We start from the raw sequence: 23344 nt of genomic DNA, 5'->3' as shown, positions 1-23344 counted from the left end.
GGTACCAGTGAGAAGAGTGGAACATATAACTTTGAGTCCGATTAAGAGAGGTAGAGGAAGGCCTAAGAGAACACTCTTGAAAGTTGTTGAACGCGATCTCTTAATTAATAATACTTCTAAAAGCTTGATAAATGATAGAGCACAATGACGTCTTGCAATTCATGTAGCCGACCCTACCTAGTGGGATAAAAGCTTGTTGTTGTTGTTGTTGTTGAACAGAAATCATATCTCCTTTCTATTGTCACTCTTTTCATTATCTTTTGACGAAGGGGTAGATTCAGTTTTTGATGAATTTAAATACCAATTAATTAATTAACTAACCAATAAGCATTAATTTTAATGGAAAGAACTATCACCGATTAAACACAAGCTCTCGAATTATGTGAATACAAGAAAAGTCCTTGGGGGAGTTATCCCTATTTAAGACTTGTCAACCCTTGAATTTGACTCAGTGAGATGGCTATGTAAAAAAAGTAACTAATTAATCATGAATATAATTAATAATATATCTTTCTCGGAATCACTTAATTTAATTCAATGGATATTTTGGGCCACTGGGTTAGGATCAGGCCCCGCCCATGAAGAAACTCAATACTTGTAATGAATATTTTGATCTATAAATAAGATGTGTTCCGGTGTCCGAAAAATTAAAATAAGTCATGGTTCGACGTTAGTGTTTACCGCTTCTGAATAACAAAACTTGCGCGCCATGGATATTTTAATTAATGGATATGAAAATGAAATTCTTGAAAATAACTGACAACTTACTGATTTTAAAATATTAATAAAAAAATTATATGTTACAGAAGTTATTACAATAACGAATAACCATGGTGTATATTTCCGAAGTTTTGAATGGATATTACAGTATTATACTATTCTCTAACTTTTTTTTTTTTAACCGAAGATTCAAGTATTTCAAGTCGGATATGGTCAAACACTTTAGTATATGTTGGTCTGTATTCCAATTTCCAAGTGCTTCTGGGAGATTTCGCTTTCCCTCATTCCAACAACTTTCTTTGTTCCCATCGCTTTAAAGATTTCATTCAACTATAACTTAAGACTCCATCCATTATTCATCACATGCTTTCTCTTAATTAAATACTTTTAAGTATAGGATTAAATGTTATTTTTACCTTCAAACCTTTTACATAGGATCTGCAATTGTCATGAACTCAATTTTAGATTATTTTTATCTTTAAACATTTAAAATACGAAGCCTTATTGTCTTGCGATTCACATATCTTCTATCACATCGTTAGTGGGTCTCATACTTTTGCTGAGGTCACATGCTGGGACATAGGGAGATAGTTTTAAAAAAAAGAAGAAGACATTGGGGGACGGAAACGGGTTCCAAACAATGTTATGAAAATCAAATTCACCATTAAACTGGTTAAGATATTGGTTCATAATTCATGATTCATGATTCATGATTTGAATCATGATCCAACCAATCATAAATAAATTAATATATTTTAAATATTATATGTTTAAAGTATAAAAAAATAATCATATATAGTTACAAAAATAAATATTTAAATTTTAAAAAAATTTATAATAAAAAGATAATATCCTTCAATATTATATCATTTTCATCCAAAATATATACAATTATTTCATAATTTATAATTTATAAATTTAGAGTATATACACATATACATTACTCATACATATATATATATATATGTATATATCTTGCATTTTTTTATTTTATAATGCTTATTAGGTATAAATATGTATAAATTATAATTTAGAAATATGAATTAAAAATAAAAAATAAAAAACATTTTGTCCTGTTCAATCGATTTCTCTTCGATTTTACTAGTTTTAGCCAGTCTAAGGTCGGTTCAACCGATTCACTAGCAATTCTCTATCTCCCCAATTTGACCTTGATTTTGAATTGGCTACTTGGCCAATTTTTGATTGAATCAACTGGTCTGATTCGATTCTGATAACCTTGGTTTGAAATAAAGGACAAAAATGGGTTCCTAGATTGGCATAACCATGCCAATAACCATTCTCTCACACATTCATCTTCATAATCCTAATCACCTTATTAACAACTTTGCCCCCACCCACAACAATCATTCCATCATTACCTCCATAAGCCTCATCATCATTGCCTCTATCAAACCTATCTTTATCAAATGTATCGTTATGCCAACTACCACTTGGACTAGTGATCATCAGCCAACTCAAACCTCATCAACGTAAGATGGTGTCTTCAACTTCACTTTCGGAACTACCAGATTGTCAGAGACCATCCTTGCCCAACACTACACTCATTCCCCTTCCACCATAACCTTTCGCAACTATGACATCGACCCAAAGGACAATTTTATGGCCTTCTACTTGTTTTCTTTTGATAATGATTTGTCCAAGCGCATGGTTTTTCACACAAGAATCTTAGACTAACTAAGGACTTAGAGGATTATGATGTTGTTTATTTGGCAGCTCTCATGGGGATGGACAAGGACAACATGAATCAGATCAATGATCATTTGGCTAACTACATGGCTTTGAGAGCACTTCTAATATTAAGGAGAGTGCCTCTAGGGCTCATGCTTTCCAATACCCTGCGATTGAGCCTGGCAATCTTTAAGGCTTTGAGGTTATCTCTCTATCCCCTGCTATGTCTTTTTTTATTGTCTCTCCCGCCATACCTCCTTAGCAAAGGCATAAGATCCATTAATGGTGATAGAAGGTGCGTGGATAGCAGGATAATAAGGCTTCCAATTTTGAATGTTTAAGGACAAAAATGACCTAAAATCGACTCTCAAGATATTTATAAACCCTATGCAAAAAGTTTAAGGACAAAAATAACCTTTAAACCTTAAATATGAACCCCTTATCCCACTCTTAGCAAGGAATTTATGTTACAAAACTTTCATAAAGTCTTCATAGCTAGTTTCAAAATTGTCATCAATTGAGCTTAGCCTTCTTAGGATGGAATAATAGTATCTACTCAAATTTAGATAAATAAAACATAGATTAACAAGAAGTAAGAATCCAATTAGGCTAAGAAATATCTAGACAACATTTCTTATTTTTTATATGGTTATCTAATTGGGTCATATTCGAGTATTATTGGACTTAATTGGGAATAATTCTTTTAAAAGTGTTTTCTACATCCACATGAACTCAAACTCAAAATCTCATGCTCGAAGATTCCTCCTTTTGAATTTGTTGTTTGAGCTTGACTTCTTGGCTCAAATTCATCCCTTTTTGGCAAAAACAAGATAGAGAAATTGAGAGAAAAAAATAGGTGTGAAGAGAGAGAGGGAGAGAGGGAGAGAGTGATTCGAATTATACTTAATTTGTTCTCTCTCCAGATACATAATCGTGTATTTACTTAGCAAACACCAAAACTTTGTGAGATACGATCTTGTTATGGTGAGTTTGAATTGGGAAATGCATCAGCAGGAGGAATGAAATGATCCATTGAGAGGCCCGGGACATTGAACATAACATCATCAATGGTCCAATGTTCTTCCATTCTGGTTCTACTATGTTGCATTGACATTTCTTCGAACCGAAATACCATCGCGATGGACCGTCCTTGATGGGCAATCATCACTCCATCAACGTCCCTGTAGTCACCGATGCTGCTGCCAATGGTGGTCTCCCAGTACACAGGATCACTATCCAGGGTTTCATCCATTTGAACCCTTGTTAGGTGAGAGTCCTCAAGGTATATGAGGAGGCCACTCTTTTGACAAAAATACCCATACAATGTGTGCCTTATTATCTCGGCGTGCCCCTCGCTCCTTTCAATCACAGCCGCACGATCTGCTGATGCCTTTAATACAAAGCATCCGACGTCCCCAATTTTGCTCTCGCCTAAGCACTCTGCGTTGGTGAATAAGCTTGCTGTGCTCTTTGGATCCAAACCCTGGGATACAATTATTTGCCGATATCAACCCCAAGTTTATTTTTTAAGAAATTAAAATTGTTTCAATTTTGAGATTTGATTTATTGCATTGTAAGTAGTTTTATACAGACATAGACACATTATCTAATTATTTCGAGAATATTAATAAAAAAATCATGTGAAACTATGCACAAACAGTAGGATTAGTTGTATATATAAATTCAACAAAATGTTTTTCCCCCAACTTGGAGATGCTTTTATACAGAGAATTAGGGAGATTCAATTGAAGAAAGAGAGAAAGAGACCTAATCAGACCCCATGGATGAACCTAATACTGCTCTCTCCTTTTAAAATATTCTCTTATATTATAATGATAGGGAATCTGTTCGGAGTTTTTTCATGTGCAGGAAGGAATATAAAGAAAAAACAAATAACCCAAAAAAAAAACAAAAGAAAAGAAAATAAAGCAGAAACACAAGAAAGAAAACTGGTCAAGAAAGGAGGTGCAATAACACAGAAATAGATGGAGTAGGAGCAGTAATCGTTAAAGTGGAAAAGAGAGAAGATAAAAGATAAAGCAAAAGGACAAGGACAATAATGGAGGGTACCTGAATGTAAGAGAATGATAGAGAAATTCTTTGAAATTAAATTTTAAGTGTTAAAGTTTAAGAATTTATAAATTTAATTTTTAATTTTTAATTTTATTTTATTATAATAAATTTATAATTTTATATTTTAAATATAAAAAATAATTTTATTATTCTTCAATTATATTAAAATTTAAAAAATAAATTATAAAATTATTGAATAAAATTGTAAAATAAAAAAAATTAAAGTTTGGCATTTAAAATTTAATTTAAATTAATCGGTACTTTTAAAATGTATCCATCATTCTCCCCCAAATATAGGTACCTGTGTTAAGGTGGCAATCCCAAGATCATTATGTATAAACAAACAATATAAGATGATGTCATACATACAGTGATCACATGGCATTATTTAAGGCTTTAAGCATTAGAATGAGTATCAAACAGTTACTGTGTTGGGTAAAGCATGCGACACAGTTTCTCCATTATGGCCACTTTTTTTTTTTTTTTGGCCACTTTGTCAGGTTAGAATATAACTATATGTGCCCCTTCATTTATTCGACTGAGGTTTCATTTTGTCCCTCGATCTTCAATTATCTTTCTTTCGTAAAACCTAAAAAGTGCTTTGAATTGAAACTACTGAGTTTTGTCCCCACCCCTGGCCTCAAATTCTGACAAATACAGCCTCCCTACTAATCAAAAGATGCAAAAAGAAAGAAACAAAATATGGCAACTTCACAAAAGTAACGTTGTGTTCAAACTCTGTTTGGCTCCAAGCAAAACCTAAAACTAGAAGGCTCTTTATTTTTCTGTCTGACATATATAATGATGGAATAATCATCCAAAAAGAATAATTATATTGTCCTTCAAATACTCCATCGTAATGAAATCGCAAAGTGTTGGTTAAAAAAAAATGAAATCCCAAAGTAGTAAGATATTATAATTTCTTCAGCGATATATTTTTTTTTTAAATTTAATTTCGTTAGAATGTAGAGCTACTGTCATGAAACTGGAAAAGAAAAATAGACAAGAGTGACGGAAAAATATTTCTTCTTGGATCAAAAACCCAATGATCTCATTCTTTTTATTTTAGATTAGTTATTAATTTAATTTTATTATAAAAAAAAATAATTTTATTATATATCAGACTCCACACCTCCACTCATTTTCACTCACTTTTACATCCTCACGTAATTAACTCTTGACTGTAGGATTGTAGCACTAGAATAATTTTCAGTACCTGAATGATTCGACGGAGTGGCCGTTGGGGGCCTCTGGCTGCATTGGTGCCGAGCCACGGTGTGTGCCGCCACACGGCCTTGCCGTTGCTTCCGGCAACCACCTTGTGGCCACCGACCACCAATTCCAGGGACCACATTCCGGGAAGCATCTGCCACAGAACGAATCGGCCATTGTCGCTGCTTCTTGTCCCCAAACACTTGACATTCTTCCCCGTCGGAATCTCCGTTTCACAGCACACCATCTTCACCGTTCCGGTGGCGTACATATTCTTCGTCGCCTTCTTCTGCTGTTTCAGACACCCAGTGGCCGCCAAATACTGCTGTATAATGTACTTGGCCGTCGAGTTTTCCTGTTCGACAATATTAATGTACCATCTTAGAATCATCATCAGCAAAGTTTAGCAGAGAAAGATGAGAATGTGATATAAAAGATCTTACAAATGGGATATCCTTGATGTGGAAGGTGTGTGAAGGATGGTGGGTCAAAGGGATGGGAGCTAAGGGGCAAGCGAGGACACCGAGGAGGAGCCTCAAGTCTTGAGTTCTGGCTTGGATGGATCCATAGAAAGAGTGTGATGATGAGGAAGAGAAAGTGGGTCCTGATCCTGCTGGGGAAACTTTCTGAGCTCTGAACCATTCTCTAATGGCTTCCCATGAGCTCTCCTTCTTGGGTCCTTCTTCTCGCAACTCAGGGTCGGGACCTTCCATTAAGGGCGTCAATGGCTGTGGAGCCCAAGTCTGGCGCCATCGCGCTGATCTGGAGCCCATTTATGCTCAAGTCCCAGAATTGCTAGGAAGTGGATGATGGTTCGTGCCGATGAAGATGAAGGGAGAAGAAAACAAGAGATTCACAGAGAGAGAGAGAGAGAGAGAGAGAGAGAGAGAGAGTAAATATTTGTTTTGTGGGAATGAAGATGACAAAAGGGACAGGACAATGGGGGGAAAACAAAAGCATATATAGACCGATGGCCCTCGTTGACCATTGTAATATGTTTTGGACAGCAGTCAGTTTCCCTGCTTATCTTGTGTTCAGCGGCTCTGCTGCGTCGTTTCATGGGCTTTTTTTGTTTTTTCCTTCTAAAACCACAAAAATATTCTAATAATAATAAAAAAATAAGTATTATAAAATTATTATTACTATATGAAATAACTAAATAAATTTAAATTGTTAAATTTGATATCAACAATTCACATATATCATTTTACTTGAATAGTTTAAAACTATACTAAAAGAATTATTGGAAAAATTAATTGAGCAGTCATGGCAAACAATGTTTGAATTTCCATTATAAAAATTACCCATGTTTAATACTCAATCATGTCTCAAATAAGATATCCTCTAATAAATGGATACTTGAGCACCATCAATAAAATTTAAAAAAAATTATAAGATATTTTTAAATACAATTCTAATTTTTTTTATTATAATTCTGGACTGTTCAAGTCAAATTCTATATCTGAACTGTTCATATCAAATTTCAATAATTTAAATTTATTTACTTATTTAATATAATAATAATAATAATTTTATAATAAATATTTATTATTATTATTATTATTATTATTATTATTATTATAATACCTTTGTGGTTTTAGAAGGACAAAAAAGCCCATGAACAGATATAACAGCCGCTGAGCACAATGATGCTCATCCTAAGATAAGCAGGGAAACAGAATTCGGACAGGACACGTATGGATATGGTTGGGGTTAATATGCGGCCCTAGCATTTGACCTAGACAATGTGATCCACTTTGCTGAAAACCCAAACTCGCCAGCAAACCAGATGTGATTAGATTTTGTTTGGACCAGCAATGTCTATTCTTTAATGGAAGAATCAGTCGTCTCAAGAGGATAATTAAAATTTTTATCATTAAAATAGTAACAAAGATTTTTTTTAATGATAATTTTTTATTGATTTTTGTTTAAATAATTCTCTTGAAAGGTCACCGGACGTGATTCTCCTTATTTTAACTTATATATACATGTATACTCCTTTTGCCTATCTTATTTATAAAGTATGAAGAGAAGATTTTTTTTATACTATATATAAGTTAATTATATCATTAAATTTATATAACAAGTTATTCCTTTTAACTTTCATTAAATGTTGATGAAAGAAAGTACGCTATTAAAGTCTATATATTTAATAAGAGTAAAGTTGATAATTTATTAAATTTTTATATAAAATTAATGAGTTTTAAATTTTTCTTTGATCTTAATGAAATATGCTAAAAATAACTTATAAATAGGATCAGTGTATAATATATATAGGTATATATGATTCATTTTGGCCAAAAAATATCTCTCTCTCTCTCTCTATATATATATATATATATTCATGATAGATAGATATATATATATATCATGGAAAATTACTCTCAATTGATAGTTTTACAGTTATACTAACAATATATATATATATATATACATAAGCACTCCCCCTATTCCTTTTTGATACAATCATTGTTGATTGGTTCTCTTAAATGTATGGTTCGCATTCACACAAATTCAAATTACCTTATGTTCAAGTGGTTATAATTCCTTTCATTATAACCAACTTCAGTTGGTTAATTACTCCTCCCATTTATTAACTATTAATTTTGAAGAAATTATTTTTTCCGTTCATTTAAACTAATTTAGAACAACATTAAGTACTAAATTATTTTTTCCATTCATTTAAACTAATAAATCAAAGGTATAGTGGAAAAGTTATATAAAAATTCAGAGCCATAACAGCAATTTTTAATGGTGTTAATAATGTTTGTTTTTTGTCATGGAGGATATATAACTTAGCGATGATTTAAAGTGAGTTATGGATGACAATGACAAAATTATAAATGATGGAAAGATTAAGGACCCAATTTTAAGTGAGTCAAAAGTACTAGATCAAATTGTATCGAGTCATACTTGAGCGATCAAGTTTTAAGTGAGTCAAAATTACATGGATTTTGTTATATTGAATTATATGTGAGGGATTGAGTTTTAAACAAGTCAAGATTATAAGGACAAAAAGATTAATTTTTCTTATAAATACAAATAAATAAATGAAATGATTTCAATAACTACCCCCTCAATCTTATATAAAAGTCACATTCCACAAGAAATTGATAGTTATTTTTATAAGCCACTTTATATAAAACAAATCGGTCATTAATTGTTTTCTTTGAATATTACCGTTTCACAGTTTTCTACTAGCTAAGAAGTTACTATATATATGAGAGGGACGAATATTTTTTTAAAAACATTATGTATTTAATAAAGATAAATTTAAAAAATTTTTAGACAACATCAATTATTCAACTATATTCTGGGGGAATATGAAAAACAGATAATGTGAGTCACTTTTTTTTTGGGTTAAAAAGGAAATGATATTAAAATACAAAAATACAGTTACATGCAGCTGTGGAAAGTTTGGGAGTAGTGTCCCAATATCTTTTTACAGTGTATGCAACCTTGAAGGTAAACTACAAGTTCCAAGAATTATAGGGACATGTGATAATGTCCGAACCCAAAAAATAAAAAATAAAAAATAAATCTAGCGGCAAGGTTAAGGGATGAGGCATGGAGTGCTGATTATTGATAAACAAGAGTCCAGATCGAATAGACTCCAATGTAAGCTGAGTGCAATCTTTTCCTAGGACTTCTAGTCTCCCATAAGGTAACAAATGTGCAGCTGTGATCTCTTTTATACATATTTCATGCATTTAAGAATGGAACAAAAAAGTTTCCACGTAAAAGCATGAGGTACTGTAGGATTCAAATTCCGGAGAGTCGAATGCTTTTGGGTCAAAGTTTCAACGTCCCACTAGTCATGGCTATTCACTTTTATTTCTCGTGTAATGTTTTAAATGTATCCAAACATGAGATTTTGTTTGGAGAGAAAAGAGAGAGAGAGAGAGAGAGAGTTTAAGTTAAAAAACTTTTAAGTCATAATTCAAGTAAGTTATAAGAAAATATCGATCAAAAAATTTTGTAAAATATTGAATGAAATTATGATTGAATTTTGAAGTGTATTTATAATCATTTTTTATTTATTTTTTATATAGGGTAGAATATAGTTTAACATGAGAATGATGTCACTCTTATCCTCATGGTATAGTTTTTAATATGTTGTTCTTTGTTTATAGTTTCGTTTGTACTTGGCAAGAAGACAAACTAAAACTATAGGAATTAATATTCTTTCATTGAAATTATTGTTATTCACTCTTCCTCTTTACATTTACTTTTTTTTGAAGGACAATTCAATTATTCTCTATGTCACATTATTGAATCTGCAACATTTACAAGTTAATATGATTTATTATACAATGTATAATACTTAAAAAAGATGAAACTTATTATGAATGCGCCTAATATTATTTCATGATGACCATCAATAATTATATGTCATTATAAATAATTACATAATAATTATAAACAAGCAAAAGCAATTTAACAAACAAAGTACATGCTCATGATAACAACTTTAGATTTCATGATAATTATAAACAATTACATGTAATTTGAAAATACAAAGGACGTGTAAATTAGCGTGCAAAAATTTTCATGTAATATCTAACTAATTACATGTAAAAAAGAACAAAAAGCACGTTACTATCAATGCCCCTAAATTACATGTAAAGGATTGCAGATTACATTTAATTCAATGTATGAAAAAATTCGCAAGCATGCATGAGGATAATACATGTAATATCCAATGGATTACATGTAAAAAAAAAAAACACCCAAAGAGTACGCCACCGTCAATGCCCCTGAATCACATGTAAATGATTATGGATTACATGTAATTCACGTTGGTATAACATAAGCCTTGTAACTTGCACCTTAAGTTATACCCCTTACACCTTAAGTCAAAAGTCTTGCATTCAAGCCAAATTACTTGCACCCAAACTAGAAACCTTATACCCCTAATTAGACCACTTGCACCCAAACTATAACACTTACATTTAAGCCAGAACCCTTGCACCCTAAGCCAAAATCATTGCACTCTTTAGTTGTTGAGTCTACATATAATCTTTACTAATTAAATGTAATCAAAGGGTACTAACTTTTTTGGTGACCCTTTATCAGCCAGCCAAAGCTTCAATAGGCTCACTATCACCTGTTAGAGGAGGGAATGGAGCTTCAATAATTGGATTTTATGCCTTTTTTTAAACTTGTTAGTTAACACAAAGGGGCATTGTAGTTGTTTGCTCATATTGTTTCATGAATAAAATATTTCGCTTGGTCCTTCAATTTGCTTTGGTTGTTGGGCACAATTTGTCTCTCAATGAGATCTTTTTCATCAATTCTCAACATCAAGATCAATTTGCTATCATTGGCCCTCCCCTTCTAGTCTTAACCTAAATAAAAAAAAATCTATGTAGGTTAGATAGGTTCACATTAACTTTTTGTTTAAAAAAAAAACTAGTTTTTGCTAGTATTATTCTTTAACTAAAATGCATATATAAATTAAACATGCCTTCTTGACACTTCTCAGATGATCAAACTCACTGCTACATTAATGGTGGAATCAAATTCCACACCTCTTCTCTCTCATTACAAATCCACCAATGAATCCCAACTTCCACAGCTTGAGAACCACCTTCCATCTATTGGCTTCACAGTCAAACTTTGCTTAGCAAAATTCAATCCCTACCAATTCCTCTAAGCCCTTCTCGCCTCCTTCACTTGGTTTTTTAATGCCTGACAAACTTTCATTGCTGTCTTTACCGGCACTACCAACCCTTCGTCGCCCTCCCCTTCTTGCCACCACGACTCCCACTCTTCCATCACCTTGGAGTAGGACCTAAATCTCGATGACCCCATGCTTATAGGCCTCTCGGCATCCTTCTTTATCGACTGCCTTGTTGCTGATTTTAAAAGAAGTTTAAGATTTTAATTAACTAGTTAAATTTAGATTTAAAATTCATTGATAAAATTGTCGTCTTTTGCATTCACCATTTGTAAAATACTCTAATACTTAAGCTTTTTCAAATGAAATCCCAAATTTTCACCATTAAATAAACAAATATTATTCAAAATAAAACTATATCAAAGTGATAGAGTATATGGAAGCAAGAGATGCCAATCATTTGAAAAATATTGCAAAAAAAAGAGATAAAAAATGTTATTTCACAAAATTATGAGTTGTTCGTTGCGGCCAACGATGCATTCACCCTGACAAATGACGTTAAGGCTAATTTAATCTACATAATAGTTAGTGTTTTACACATAAATGGTGAGAATAATTTGCTTTGAATTTTAAAGTTTAGGGTTCAAAATGCTACTTTCAATAGTTTAAGATTCGTGGCACTTATTAAAAATGACATCAGTAAGAGATTGCCACATCAGTATTTTAAATAAACCCAACTTGATAAACAGTAATAGCATTTATAGTAAGTTAATGGTGGGTTTAATTTTCTATAAATTTAAAAGTTTAGAGTCTATTTTATACATTTTAAAAATTCAAGATTTAGAGCATTTTTCATATAATACTTCAAGGTCCATTTTACTTATTAATCTAATAAAAATTAATAATTCATTGATGGATATGATGGGGGCATAGAGCTAGTCCTATTCCCTATGTTGTACCGCTGACGCGGTATCTAAGAAGCATCAGATAGGGATTTAGGGTCTCTCCACTTTTTTTCCCTCCATTTTCCTCCATTTCTCCCATCTCACCATTCATTAATTTTATCATTTAAAAAAATTATTTAATAAAATAATTTAAATGGTGGGGATTGAAGAAATGAAGGGAAATGGAGGGAAAAAAATGAAGAGATCCTTCTCCCATCAGATAGAGATGTCTTTTGAAAATTGAAGTTGCTTTTTGCCAATGCTGAAATATTTTTTGCTATGTTTACAAACCAAATTAGATATCAACTATAAAAAATCAACTTATTACAGTTTTTGTAATTCAACCAATTAAATTAGTGGTCAAATTAGATATATAATAATCAATTAAAAATTATATATATATATATATATATCAGAAATAAAACATTATACAATAACACCACAAATCTTTACTTCAAACAAGTATTGTAAATAATAATAATTATTCTGTCCTCTAAAAAATCACTGAATCTAGTAATTGGCAGTTGGCAAAGAGACCAAATAGACAGTCATCACTAATCCATGGCAGTTAATTACTATTCAAAAAAAATATACAAATCGTTCATTACTTTTCCTAAAAAGGACAACAAATGCACAAATCAATCACTTGATCACATAGCAGTTAAGAATCAGTTTCAATAGGCAGAACCGCAAAAGCTTCATTTTCAATGGATTAATCACATCCACAACTTAGAACCAGTTTCAACTGGAAACAGTTACACAAATCAAGCAATTAATCACAATCAGACACTGAAAATTAGCTTCATGTTCAACAGACAGAACTAGTTTTAGAATTTTGGACTCAGACTTTCAAATTCAAAGCGAGTTGTAGATCTAGGGGAAGACGATGAAGAAGGACTCATAGCAGGTTGCACGAAGGAAGAAGACGAGTTGCAGATTCAGATTGAAAAACTGATTTCAGATTTGAAGCTTGAGTGAAGACGACCTCAAATCAAAATGACAGAACAAAGAAAGGAAAGCACGAACCGAGATCCTTCCTCAAAGGCTTAGACCGACGGCGTCGCACAAAGAAGACTCAGTGTCAGTCTGAATGAAGAAGAATCTCCCTATCTTAGTCTCTCAGATCAACAACGTCGCACCCAAGGTAACCTGGTAGAACGGAAGAAGGGATTTTTTACAGCAGAATTTTTTTCAGAACTTAGATTCAATGAGTCGCCAGAACTGCTTTCAACTTGTCCAACGAGCTAAACCAAGCCGTCTTTATGTTTGCGCAATGGTTCGACCAAGTCGGTGGGATTTTCAAAACAATGTTATTTTGTTTTTTTACATAACACGTAGGGAGTATTTATTTTAATACTACTTATAAAAAAATCTCAATAATTGTGTGTGTCTTTTTGCTCTTATTAAATATTGAAAAAGTTATTAAATATTAGAATATTATATTTTTAAAGTACATATATTTAATAAGGATAAAATTAAAAACTTATTGAATTTGTAGATAGGGTTAAAAAACTTTAAGTTTTCTTTAGTTTTAATAAAAATGTCAAAAGTAATTTATAAATAAAAATAAAAAAATTATTATTCATGCAAGTTCTTTTATAAATAAGAGATTGTAGGATTGATATTGCTTACATAATTTGAAGTTATTAGTGTACTTTGTTTGTGTTTTTATAACTTATTTCTAACTAACTCACCAAAATCAACATGAGGTCGTTAGAACAATGAAATTGTATTGAATATAAACTACTTTTTAACTTTGTCTTTAAATTTTAAAAAGAATGATTTGATATGTAAAAAGTGTTTATTTGAGAATTAGAATACTGCAATTTTTTTAAAGAATTTGCAAGAGGGTAATTTTAAAATTATACATCAAATATTACAAAATAAAACAAGAAAAAATGGCTTATATAGATGATGAAGAAAATTTTATAGAAGGCAGATAATGAAAAGGAGCGGAGGGAGTATCTCTTTTTAATTAAAGGAAGAAAAAAAAAACAGAAAATCGGAGCTGCATATTGAATCGCTTCTCGTTCTCCAACTTGAATTCATAGGTGACCAATTTTTATTGGTTTGAGGGCGATTTTACCAATTATTTCCCATTATACTTTTCAAGTAGTTTATACATGCATCCAAAAGCTATATATGAATTGGATATTTATAATCTAATCGGTTCAACTGACCAAAAAAGATAAGATAAATAAATAAATTATTTCTTAAACTTTAGGCCCAACCACCCAGTAGCACACAGGCTCTAAACTCATTTATTGTATGCATTATTCTTTTAATTTTTAAAAGCAGTATAATCTATTCATGTTTTCAACAGGCATATTTATAATGCCATTGATTTAAAAAAAAAAAAGTAATATTTGCATTTCTTTTCATCTATAATATAGAGTATTGATAACTACTTTTCACTTTTATAAACATTAGTTAAAACCTTGAAATTTTTTAAAAATATACATTTCTTTAATTATACCATGTTAAATATTTTATATAAATGTTTTAATTACATAATGACAATTAAAATTTTAATGTATTATTTTAAAAAATAATAATAATAAATATAGTAGAAATATAATTAAAAAAATTATAAATATCATTCAATAACTTATTTTCTAGATCAAGGAAGGTTTCTAAAAGAATTCTTTGTATTATGAATTGCAGAGAATGTAAAGGGGCATGTGGAGATAAAAGTAAGTCGAAGAGACGTTGACCCCAAATTAAAATTTTCTTCTCTTAGGTAACAAACTCTACTGTGGAAAGTCCTACGCCAACATTAATAAGAACAATGAGTCACTTATTTTAATACTACTCAATTAATCAAACTATATTTTCTTTTATTTAATTCCTCTTCTTAGTCAAAACTAAGTGAAACTTTTAAAATTTATCACTTATATCCAAAAATTTTGATAAATTTTTAACGTTGTCTCTATTAAATTTTTATATTTTAATAATATATTTTTTTCACTGATATTCCATGGGAATAAAAATGTCATAAAAAATTTTGATATTTATTTTAACCTTACATATACAATTTGATTTTCAATTAAATTAGGATATATGTATTTTTTTTCCAATTTCATGATTTAGCCTTTAACTAACTTCTATCATTAATACTTTTATTTAAAAAATGAAGAATATATCAATATGATTTTAAAAAAAGTATAAAAAATTGTATAGTTTACTCAAAAAAATTATAAGAAAACATAATTTTGGATTCTTATATTTTGCTCGTATTTTGATTTTAATCCCTATATTTTTTTTTTTGATATTCTATGTCCTTATACTTTTATTTTTCAGTATTTTAAATCTCTCCATAAACAAAATATAAGGACTTTAGAGGGACCTAGAATACTAAAAAATAAAAGTGTAGAGACCTAAATTACTAAAAAAAATACAGGAACCAGTAGAAAAATGTGAGTAAAGTGTAGGATCTAAATTTTTGTTTTTCCAAAAATTATTAACTTTGATAACCATTAAACCTCAATAGAGAGAATGACAAATAAAGACTTTATAAAAATATTAATATTAAATTAAATTTTCTTAACGCTGACGTTCTTAAATTTCAAAACTTTTTCTACTACATTTTAGTACTAAAATTTTTAATTTAGTATTAATATTTTTACAGGGTTTGTTATTCTCCCTAACCAATAATCCATTAAGTCGTGGACCCACTGAAGCCCTATTTGGTGAGAAAACAAAGGCGCAGCCAATTTCCATTGCGAAGCCAACAACGCTGAGTCATCAGCCAATTGTTTTGCCTATCCTTCGGCATCCTTGTCAGTTTGGATTGCTGTTTTTATTACAACTTTATATTTATATTCAATGCTTCAAATCATCAGATCACGTTGTGATTGTTGGCTGAAAGTGAAGGGTTCATTGAACCATAGTTATCCCTACCACGTTTGGATAATAAAAATCAATACACGCTCTCTTTAAAAATTATCAACGCTTTTAACTGAATTACATTTTTAATAAATTAATTAACTGTTTTTAACTATACACTCTTTCTATATTCATTTTTATTCAATAGCATGTTTCAATTATTAATATTATTAATTATACACTTTAATGAAGGATATTTTTTTTTAAAAAAGTTATTAATTGAACGTTGAAATACCCAAAATATTACATATGTTTTAATATGATACATTCGGTTTCAGTGCTTGCCTGGTACTGGTAATTTGTTGTTAACAATGCTGTCAATTCGATAATTGATAATGGAGTTAAAAATTTAAAAAGCAAAGGGATGAGACTTTTGCTTATATCTTCTGTGTTAGTTGGAAATATTAATTGGACGCTTCATGGGGACCACCGGCCGCATGTGTGTCAGTTTATAATTTATGTTTGATTGAAACAATAAAAAATATGAAAATTTGTTGGGCGAATGAGAGATGGGCCGTCAAAATCTTTTTAAAAATAAGTTAAAAATATTCATGCAGGCGATTTTAAATTTATGAGTTTTAATTATATAGATGTAAACTATTATATTATACTAAATATTTTTATTTATAAATGTTTGAAATTAAATGATATTTATTACAGTTTATTTTTAATTTTTTTATAAAGTCTAATTGTTAGTTCAATGTTTTTTTGACATTATTATTATTATTCTTCTTTTAAGTTTCTAGGCTCGGAGAATACTGTTGTCTGAGGGATTTCTCAGTATTTTTAATTATTAAAAATGGAAAAAAGGGTATCAGGATTTTACAAAACCCAAGGCAATAGGTGATTCATCACCATGTGCGCAGTTGATTTTGCCTATCTATGATGATATAACGATTACATTAAAAAACATACTTTCTCCATCTCAAACTATAAGACACTTTTAAATAAAATTTTATATATCAATAAATTTTATTAAATATATTTAACAATTTTATCTTTCTAAAATAAAAATATAAACTTATAAAAAATCCATCATTTAATATATTAAAAAGAGAAGAGATGAGAATTAATTATAGAGCGAGCAATGGTAATATTAAAATTGACACATTTAATAAAATCTTAATTTACTTAAAGTATTTTATATTTTGGGATAAAAAAAATTCTTTCAAATGTGCCCTATAATTTGGGACAAAGGTAGTATTTTTTAAACTGAATCTCCTCACTAAACAAACTAGTTACTTATCTTTAAGTTAACATCATCTTATCATATTTATCTTTATTTAATATGAGTATTTTACTTTAAAATAAGTATAAATGATTTATTTATTATGAATATTATTGAAAAAGAAACATTAATTATTATACTTTGAAATACTAAAAATATCTTATATTTTTTAATATGCAACTTCTCAAAAATATCTTATATTTTTTTAACAGAAGGACTATTTTTTAATTTTCTGTTGAAAGTTTTTAAATTAATAATTTTTTATAATTTTATGATTCTTTATTAGGGTTTAAGACAATTATCATGTTGTTACTTTAAATACTCCCTCCGATATATTAAAATATACACCCTCCATGCAAAAATATAAGATTTTTTTAGGAATTGAATCTTAAAAAATGCAAGACATTTTTAGTATTTCAAAGCATAATCATTACTTTTTTTTAAGTATTTCTATTAACTAATTATTTTATATTTATTTTAGAGTAAAACATCCAATCACATAGGGATAGATATAAAAATATAGTGTTAGCTTGAAGATAAGTAACTATTTTATTGAGAGTAAAATTTGATTAAAAATGTCTTATATTTTTAACAAAGAGAGTAAAAATTTTTTCTCAACTAATTTTGGTTCAAAATATAAATATAATATATGTAAAAAAATTTATTTTACCCCTTACATTTATTAACTTAGATATTTATATAAATATATCTCGCACTCATTATAGAGTGCATTAATAATTGAGGTTAGGGCTAAAAAGAGAAAACAAAATATATTTTTATAAAAATGAGAATTTTACTGGTATGCAAATCGTTTCCAAAAAACTACTTATATTTTAGGTTGGATGGAGTATAGTTTTATTAAAAATAGTAATATTTTTTAATAACATATAGTACATTCTAATTTTTTAAAATATAATTTTTAACCTAAGTTTAATGTTGATGTAATTTTTTTTCCTAGCCTTATTTGTGATCACATCACTCTATCTTTTTTCTTAAAAAGCTGACAAAATATGAATTGAATTGATTCACTTGGACAACACAGCAAGATCATCAATCATTACGTTCATAAGTATTGTTCAAAGGTGACACTGGTTTGGAGATCCTGTGTGCAAAAACCTTCCTGCTTCCACAAAAAGGTTGTTTTGTTATCTATATCTTATATGTACCGTTTCAGAAGATAAAAACATCACCACGTGGTTGTATGGGACTCTCCCACTTTCATCTCTATTCAATTTGGACTTTCCCATTTATACAACTGCGAGATATACAATCACTAATTATTGTTGTTTGTTTGTTTGTTTGGATCCAATTTGGAGTTTCTGTATGAAGGATTTTGTTTAATTATTTATGAGCCACTGGGAATTAATTATTTCTAAGATCGAAGCATATCATGTTCTCATGGATTAAGGCTACAGAGTGTCAATGTAGGTGAAATTTGTAGCCATTTGTGCAATTTGCAGATCTTTTGATTATAACTTTTAATATTATATTATAATTCCATAGACAGCTAAAATGGACTCAACTATAATGTTAATGTATCATGTATAGCAATGTAGCATCTTTTATTTCCAGAAAAACATCTTCAGTCATAAGCTTGGATTGAGAATATCAATATAGCTGTTGCTGCTGAATTCACAATGAATATACTTTTGGGAGAATTTCAGTTAAGGACTAGAAAAAAAGACTTAATTATTGATGAGTTCTAAAAAATTTGAAATTTTAATTCAATCTAGGGGAGGAAAGTTAAAATAATTTCAACTATAAAAAGATCAAAATACCCTTCACTTGCTATACAAAATCACTAGTTGTTAATTTTCTTACTTTACTTATTAATTTACTAATATTACTTATAAATTATATTTGTTTGTTGGACAATCAATAACATTAATTATTAATTTATTAATTTTACTTGTTAATTTACTAACATCAGTTGTAAATGACCTGTCAGCTCATTTCCAACTGATATTAATAAATTAATAAATAAAAATAACAATTTAATAATTGATAGTATTGCTTATAATTGAACAACTAATGTTAGGTTAGTAATTCTACATAACAAGTAAAGAATATTTTAATATTTTCACTATTAAAATTATTTTCAATTTTCTCTTCATGAACTAAACTGAAATTTCAAAATTTTTTGAGATGTCGTTCCAATAATTAAGTCTCTTTCTTGATTCTTAATCGAAATTTTTTCTATACTTTTTCACAACAACAATACAATAATAAAAAATGTATCAACATGAAAAACACTTTTGTCATAGGCACTAATTGTGATTAATTTTAAACTCGTGAGCCAATTAAAGAACTGATAATTAAGTTTTATTTATTTTCTCACATTTTACATTGCCATAGGACTTAAATTTCTGATTTAGGATCGTGTGCATATCAACACAGCGAATAAGACCCACACTAACTATCAAATAAAAAATCATGTTTGTACTATTTTTAACGAACAATATAAAAAAATATTTTTATTTTTTCTGGTCACATCTAAATTAAATTTTTTTATAATACACGAATAACTTAATTATAAATCACACGAATTTCCCCCTCATTCATTTACTAAAATGCATATATAAACCAACCTTCTTGATGCTTCTCGTATCCGCGCTCAAGTTCCTCAAAGCAAACTCACTTCTATGTTAATGGCGGATTCAAATTCCACACCTCTTCTTTCCCAATACAAATCCACCGACGAATCCGAACCTTCAAAGCCTGAGAACCATCTTCCCTCTCTGGGCTCCACAATCGAACTCTGCTTAGCAGAATTCAATCTCTCCCAATTCCTCCAAGCCCTTCTCGTCTCCTTTGCTTGGATCTTCGATGCCCAACAAACTTTCATCACCGTCTTCACCGACGCCCAACCAACACCATCCTCCTCCGCCAGCCACGGCGGCTCCTACACCTCTATCATCTCTGAGTGGCACTTAAATCCCGATGACCCCATGCTCATGGGCCTCCCGGCCTCCTCCTTCTTCGTCGGCTGTCTCGTCGGCGGGCTTGTCCTATCCACTCTCGCTGATACGTCCATGGGCCGCAAGAACATGCTCTTATATTCTTGTCTCTTGATGTCTCTCTCTTCTTTCCTCGCCGCCTTTTCTTCCAACCTTTGGGTCTATTCCTGTCTCAAGTTTCTCTCTGGTTTTGGCAGAGCCACCATAGGTACTTCGGCTCTTGTCCTCGCCACAGAGCTCGTAGGAAAGAGGTGGCGCGGCCAGGTGGGTGTCATCGGATTCATCTGCTTCACTTTCGGCTTCCTCTCACTCCCAGCCATGGCATACTTAAACCGAATCTCCTCGTGGAGAAACCTCTATAAGTACACATCCATCCCAACAATATTGTACTGCGTATTAGTAAAACTCTTCGTATGCGAATCTCCTAGATGGCTCCTCGTACGAGGAAGAACAGAGGAAGCTGTCAATACACTACGAGGCATCGCATCAATATCTCAAAGCTCATTGAATTTAGCCGTTTCCAAAATGTCCGAGCCTGAGGAAAGTTGGTACACTAACATGGATTTATACTCGGCGCTGAAGGTTTTGATGCAGAAGCGATGGGCTTCAAGAAGAATCTTAGCCATCATGTCAATGGGTTTTGGTATTGGCGTGGTTTATTACGGGATGCCACTAGGTCTTGGAACGCTGTCGTTTAATCTGTATCTGAGCGTCACATTCAACGCATTATCTGAGCTACCATCGTCTCTTTTAACGTTGATAATGATCGGAAAGGTCAACAGAAGAAGTGTTATCTTGGTCTTCACCATCATAAGCGGGATTTTCAGTCTCTTGTCAGTGGTTGAGTTAGGGAAGACATGGAGGAAACTGGAAATTGTGTCGGAGTCGGTGTCATTTTTCAGCGCTTGCACTGCGTTTAATATATATTTGGTGTATACGACGGAGTTGTTCCCAACGTGTGTGAGGAACTCGGCATTGGCGATGGCGAGGCAGGCGGTGGTGGTGGGCGGGGCGGTGAGTCCGGTGCTGGTGGCTGCGGGAAGGAGAGAGAAGTTTTGGTGCTATGGGGTGTTTGGATTGGTGATAGGGTTAAGTGGTGTGTTTGTTGTGTTCTTGCCGGAGACGAAAGGGAGAGCACTGTGTGATACAATGGATGAAGACGGAGAAGGCAAGCAGAGAGCAGTGAGTTCAGACACATTGGCTTAAATCTTAATAAATGAAGAAGAGTTCAAGTTGTGATATAATTGGGATATGGTCCAGTGGTGAGTACGGATTTGGATTCGGTCAAGATAATTGACATGGTATTGAATGACTGTATCATACATATAAACTATTAAAATTTAAATTAATAATTTTAAATTTATACTCTACTTAAAGTTAATAAATAAATAAATTTATCTAAATTATTAATATAAATTTTAATGACTAAAATATACAGGCACTTAGCACCTACAATTATTCAATTCAAATCTAGTAATTACAGTATTATTTTGCCGTTGAAATGAAATTTTCGATTGAAATTGATAGAGATGATGAAAGTTTCGTTACTTTTAAGTTTTCCTCTCTTATTTATTAGTTCCCCCATGTTTAAATTTTTTTTATCAATTTAACTCTTTAAGTTTACATAAATTATTATGTTAATTTTTTAAATTTTAATACATAAACTAACTTTTAAATTAATTTAATAAATAAAGTATGTTGATGAATTAACATGCACGTATAGTTAAATAAAAATAAACTGACTTTTAAATCGGTTTAATATTTATCCAGTCCAGTCCTTTATATTGTGTTTTGCTCTTTCGTTAAAATAAATTTTGTGCGCCTATTTTTTCTACCAAATAATTTAAAAAATTTTTATTGACATGTTATCATTAATACGTTGCTATCAATGTAAGAAGATTTTAATTTTGTTACATCGTCTTTAAATGATAAGGATCGAATTAAAAAATAAGATAAATTTAACGGATTATTAATCTATACTTGAATTTAAATAGAGTTTCAGTTTTAATATTTATTGATTTGTCTAGCAAAAAAAATTATGGGTTGACTTGTAAAAAACATGTTAAATGAAACAAAATTTTCTTTGCCGATAATATTAGAGATCTTGTCATATGACTACATGAGACTGAATTGTCATTGTTTAACCACATCTTTCAGATAAACAAACAATTGTGCTGACTGGCTTGTTGACCAAGGGCAACGTGATAGTGTTTAGGATGTATGTGTGGATCTTCTGCGTTTTGATTTTGCTTGATTTTGTTCACTCCACACATTTTTATGTGAAAATAAAAAATGTTTATAAAATTTTTTATGAACATATGGTTTAAAATAGAGGAAGCATCAAAATGAAAGTTGAGTTGAATGATGACAAATCTAAATTCTAATGATGAGTGATGATGGTGGCGGCTCCGCCGCCACTGACAAGTGACACCGGTGATGCCGTGATAGCAACTCGCCGGCAATGGATGAAGGGGTATTTTTGTCCACTCGGTTTCTTCCCCCCCCCCCACAAAAGAATTCGATTCTTTTTTTTTAAAAAAAAATATTTTTAAAATTTGCAACCCTTAAATAAAACTTGCTGCTGACTCAGGCAGCAATAAATATTTTTATTATTATTATTATTAATCAATATCAATGTGGGTGTGTGTGTTATTGGAAGACATAAACTAGTCGTTATTTAAATTATGTAGTCTATACATTTTATTATTTTCCTTGCAAATTTCACTTTTTGGTTGTAGTTGCTTTTATAAGATGGAAAATGAGTCCGGCTGCCACTGACAATTGAGATGAAATAAGTGTTTTTTATGAACAAAATTCTTTGATAAGTGAATTGTATGGGAGACTTTGGGTAATATATAGTCTACTCTACAATTGACCGAGCCAAAAGGCCGATAAAGGTAATATATAGATATATATGGAAAACAAATCTAATTAGTTAATATAAAAATAAAATTGAGAACATGAATCAAGTTATATAGTTTGACCTGATTAACATAATGTCATGTATAAGAGTCAA

General features: G+C 30.7%; 2 protein-coding genes across 2 annotated transcripts; one reads left to right on the top strand and one right to left on the bottom strand.

The window, feature by feature from the left end:
* Positions 1-3116: 3116 nt before the first annotated feature.
* On the bottom strand, positions 3117-6545 carry LOC129296968 (uncharacterized). Its single transcript, XM_054935376.1, has 3 exons — positions 6138-6545; positions 5699-6049; positions 3117-3892 (listed from the first exon to the last, which is right to left on the bottom strand). Exons 1-3 carry the CDS (start codon positions 6465-6467, stop codon positions 3389-3391), a joined length of 1185 nt encoding a protein of 394 aa, XP_054791351.1. The 5' UTR covers positions 6468-6545; the 3' UTR covers positions 3117-3388.
* A 13301-nt stretch (positions 6546-19846) lies between these two features.
* On the top strand, positions 19847-21691 carry LOC129296972 (organic cation/carnitine transporter 3-like). Its single transcript, XM_054935378.1, has one exon. The coding sequence runs from the start codon at positions 20014-20016 to the stop codon at positions 21532-21534; it is 1521 nt and encodes a 506-aa protein (XP_054791353.1). The 5' UTR covers positions 19847-20013; the 3' UTR covers positions 21535-21691.
* The last annotated feature ends 1653 nt before the right edge of the window (positions 21692-23344 follow it).

This window comes from Prosopis cineraria, unplaced genomic scaffold (assembly GCF_029017545.1).
Source record: "Prosopis cineraria cultivar Desert tree isolate PC_DT_omini unplaced genomic scaffold, ASM2901754v1 PC408, whole genome shotgun sequence".
NCBI classification, from domain to species: Eukaryota; Viridiplantae; Streptophyta; class Magnoliopsida; order Fabales; family Fabaceae; genus Prosopis; species Prosopis cineraria.
This window is presented reverse-complemented; position numbering and strand designations above follow the sequence as displayed.

Coding starts and splice junctions, on each gene's coding strand:
- LOC129296968 (XM_054935376.1), bottom strand. CDS start 6,467: ATGGGCTCCAGATCAGCGCGATGGCGCCAGACTTGGGCTCCACAGCCA. Junction 6,050..6,137: donor ACATCAAGGATATCCCATTT/GTAAGATCTTTT, acceptor ATTGTCGAACAG/GAAAACTCGACGGCCAAGTA. Junction 3,893..5,698: donor CACTCCGTCGAATCATTCAG/GTACTGAAAATT, acceptor ATTGTATCCCAG/GGTTTGGATCCAAAGAGCAC.
- LOC129296972 (XM_054935378.1), top strand. CDS start 20,014: ATGTTAATGGCGGATTCAAATTCCACACCTCTTCTTTCCCAATACAAA.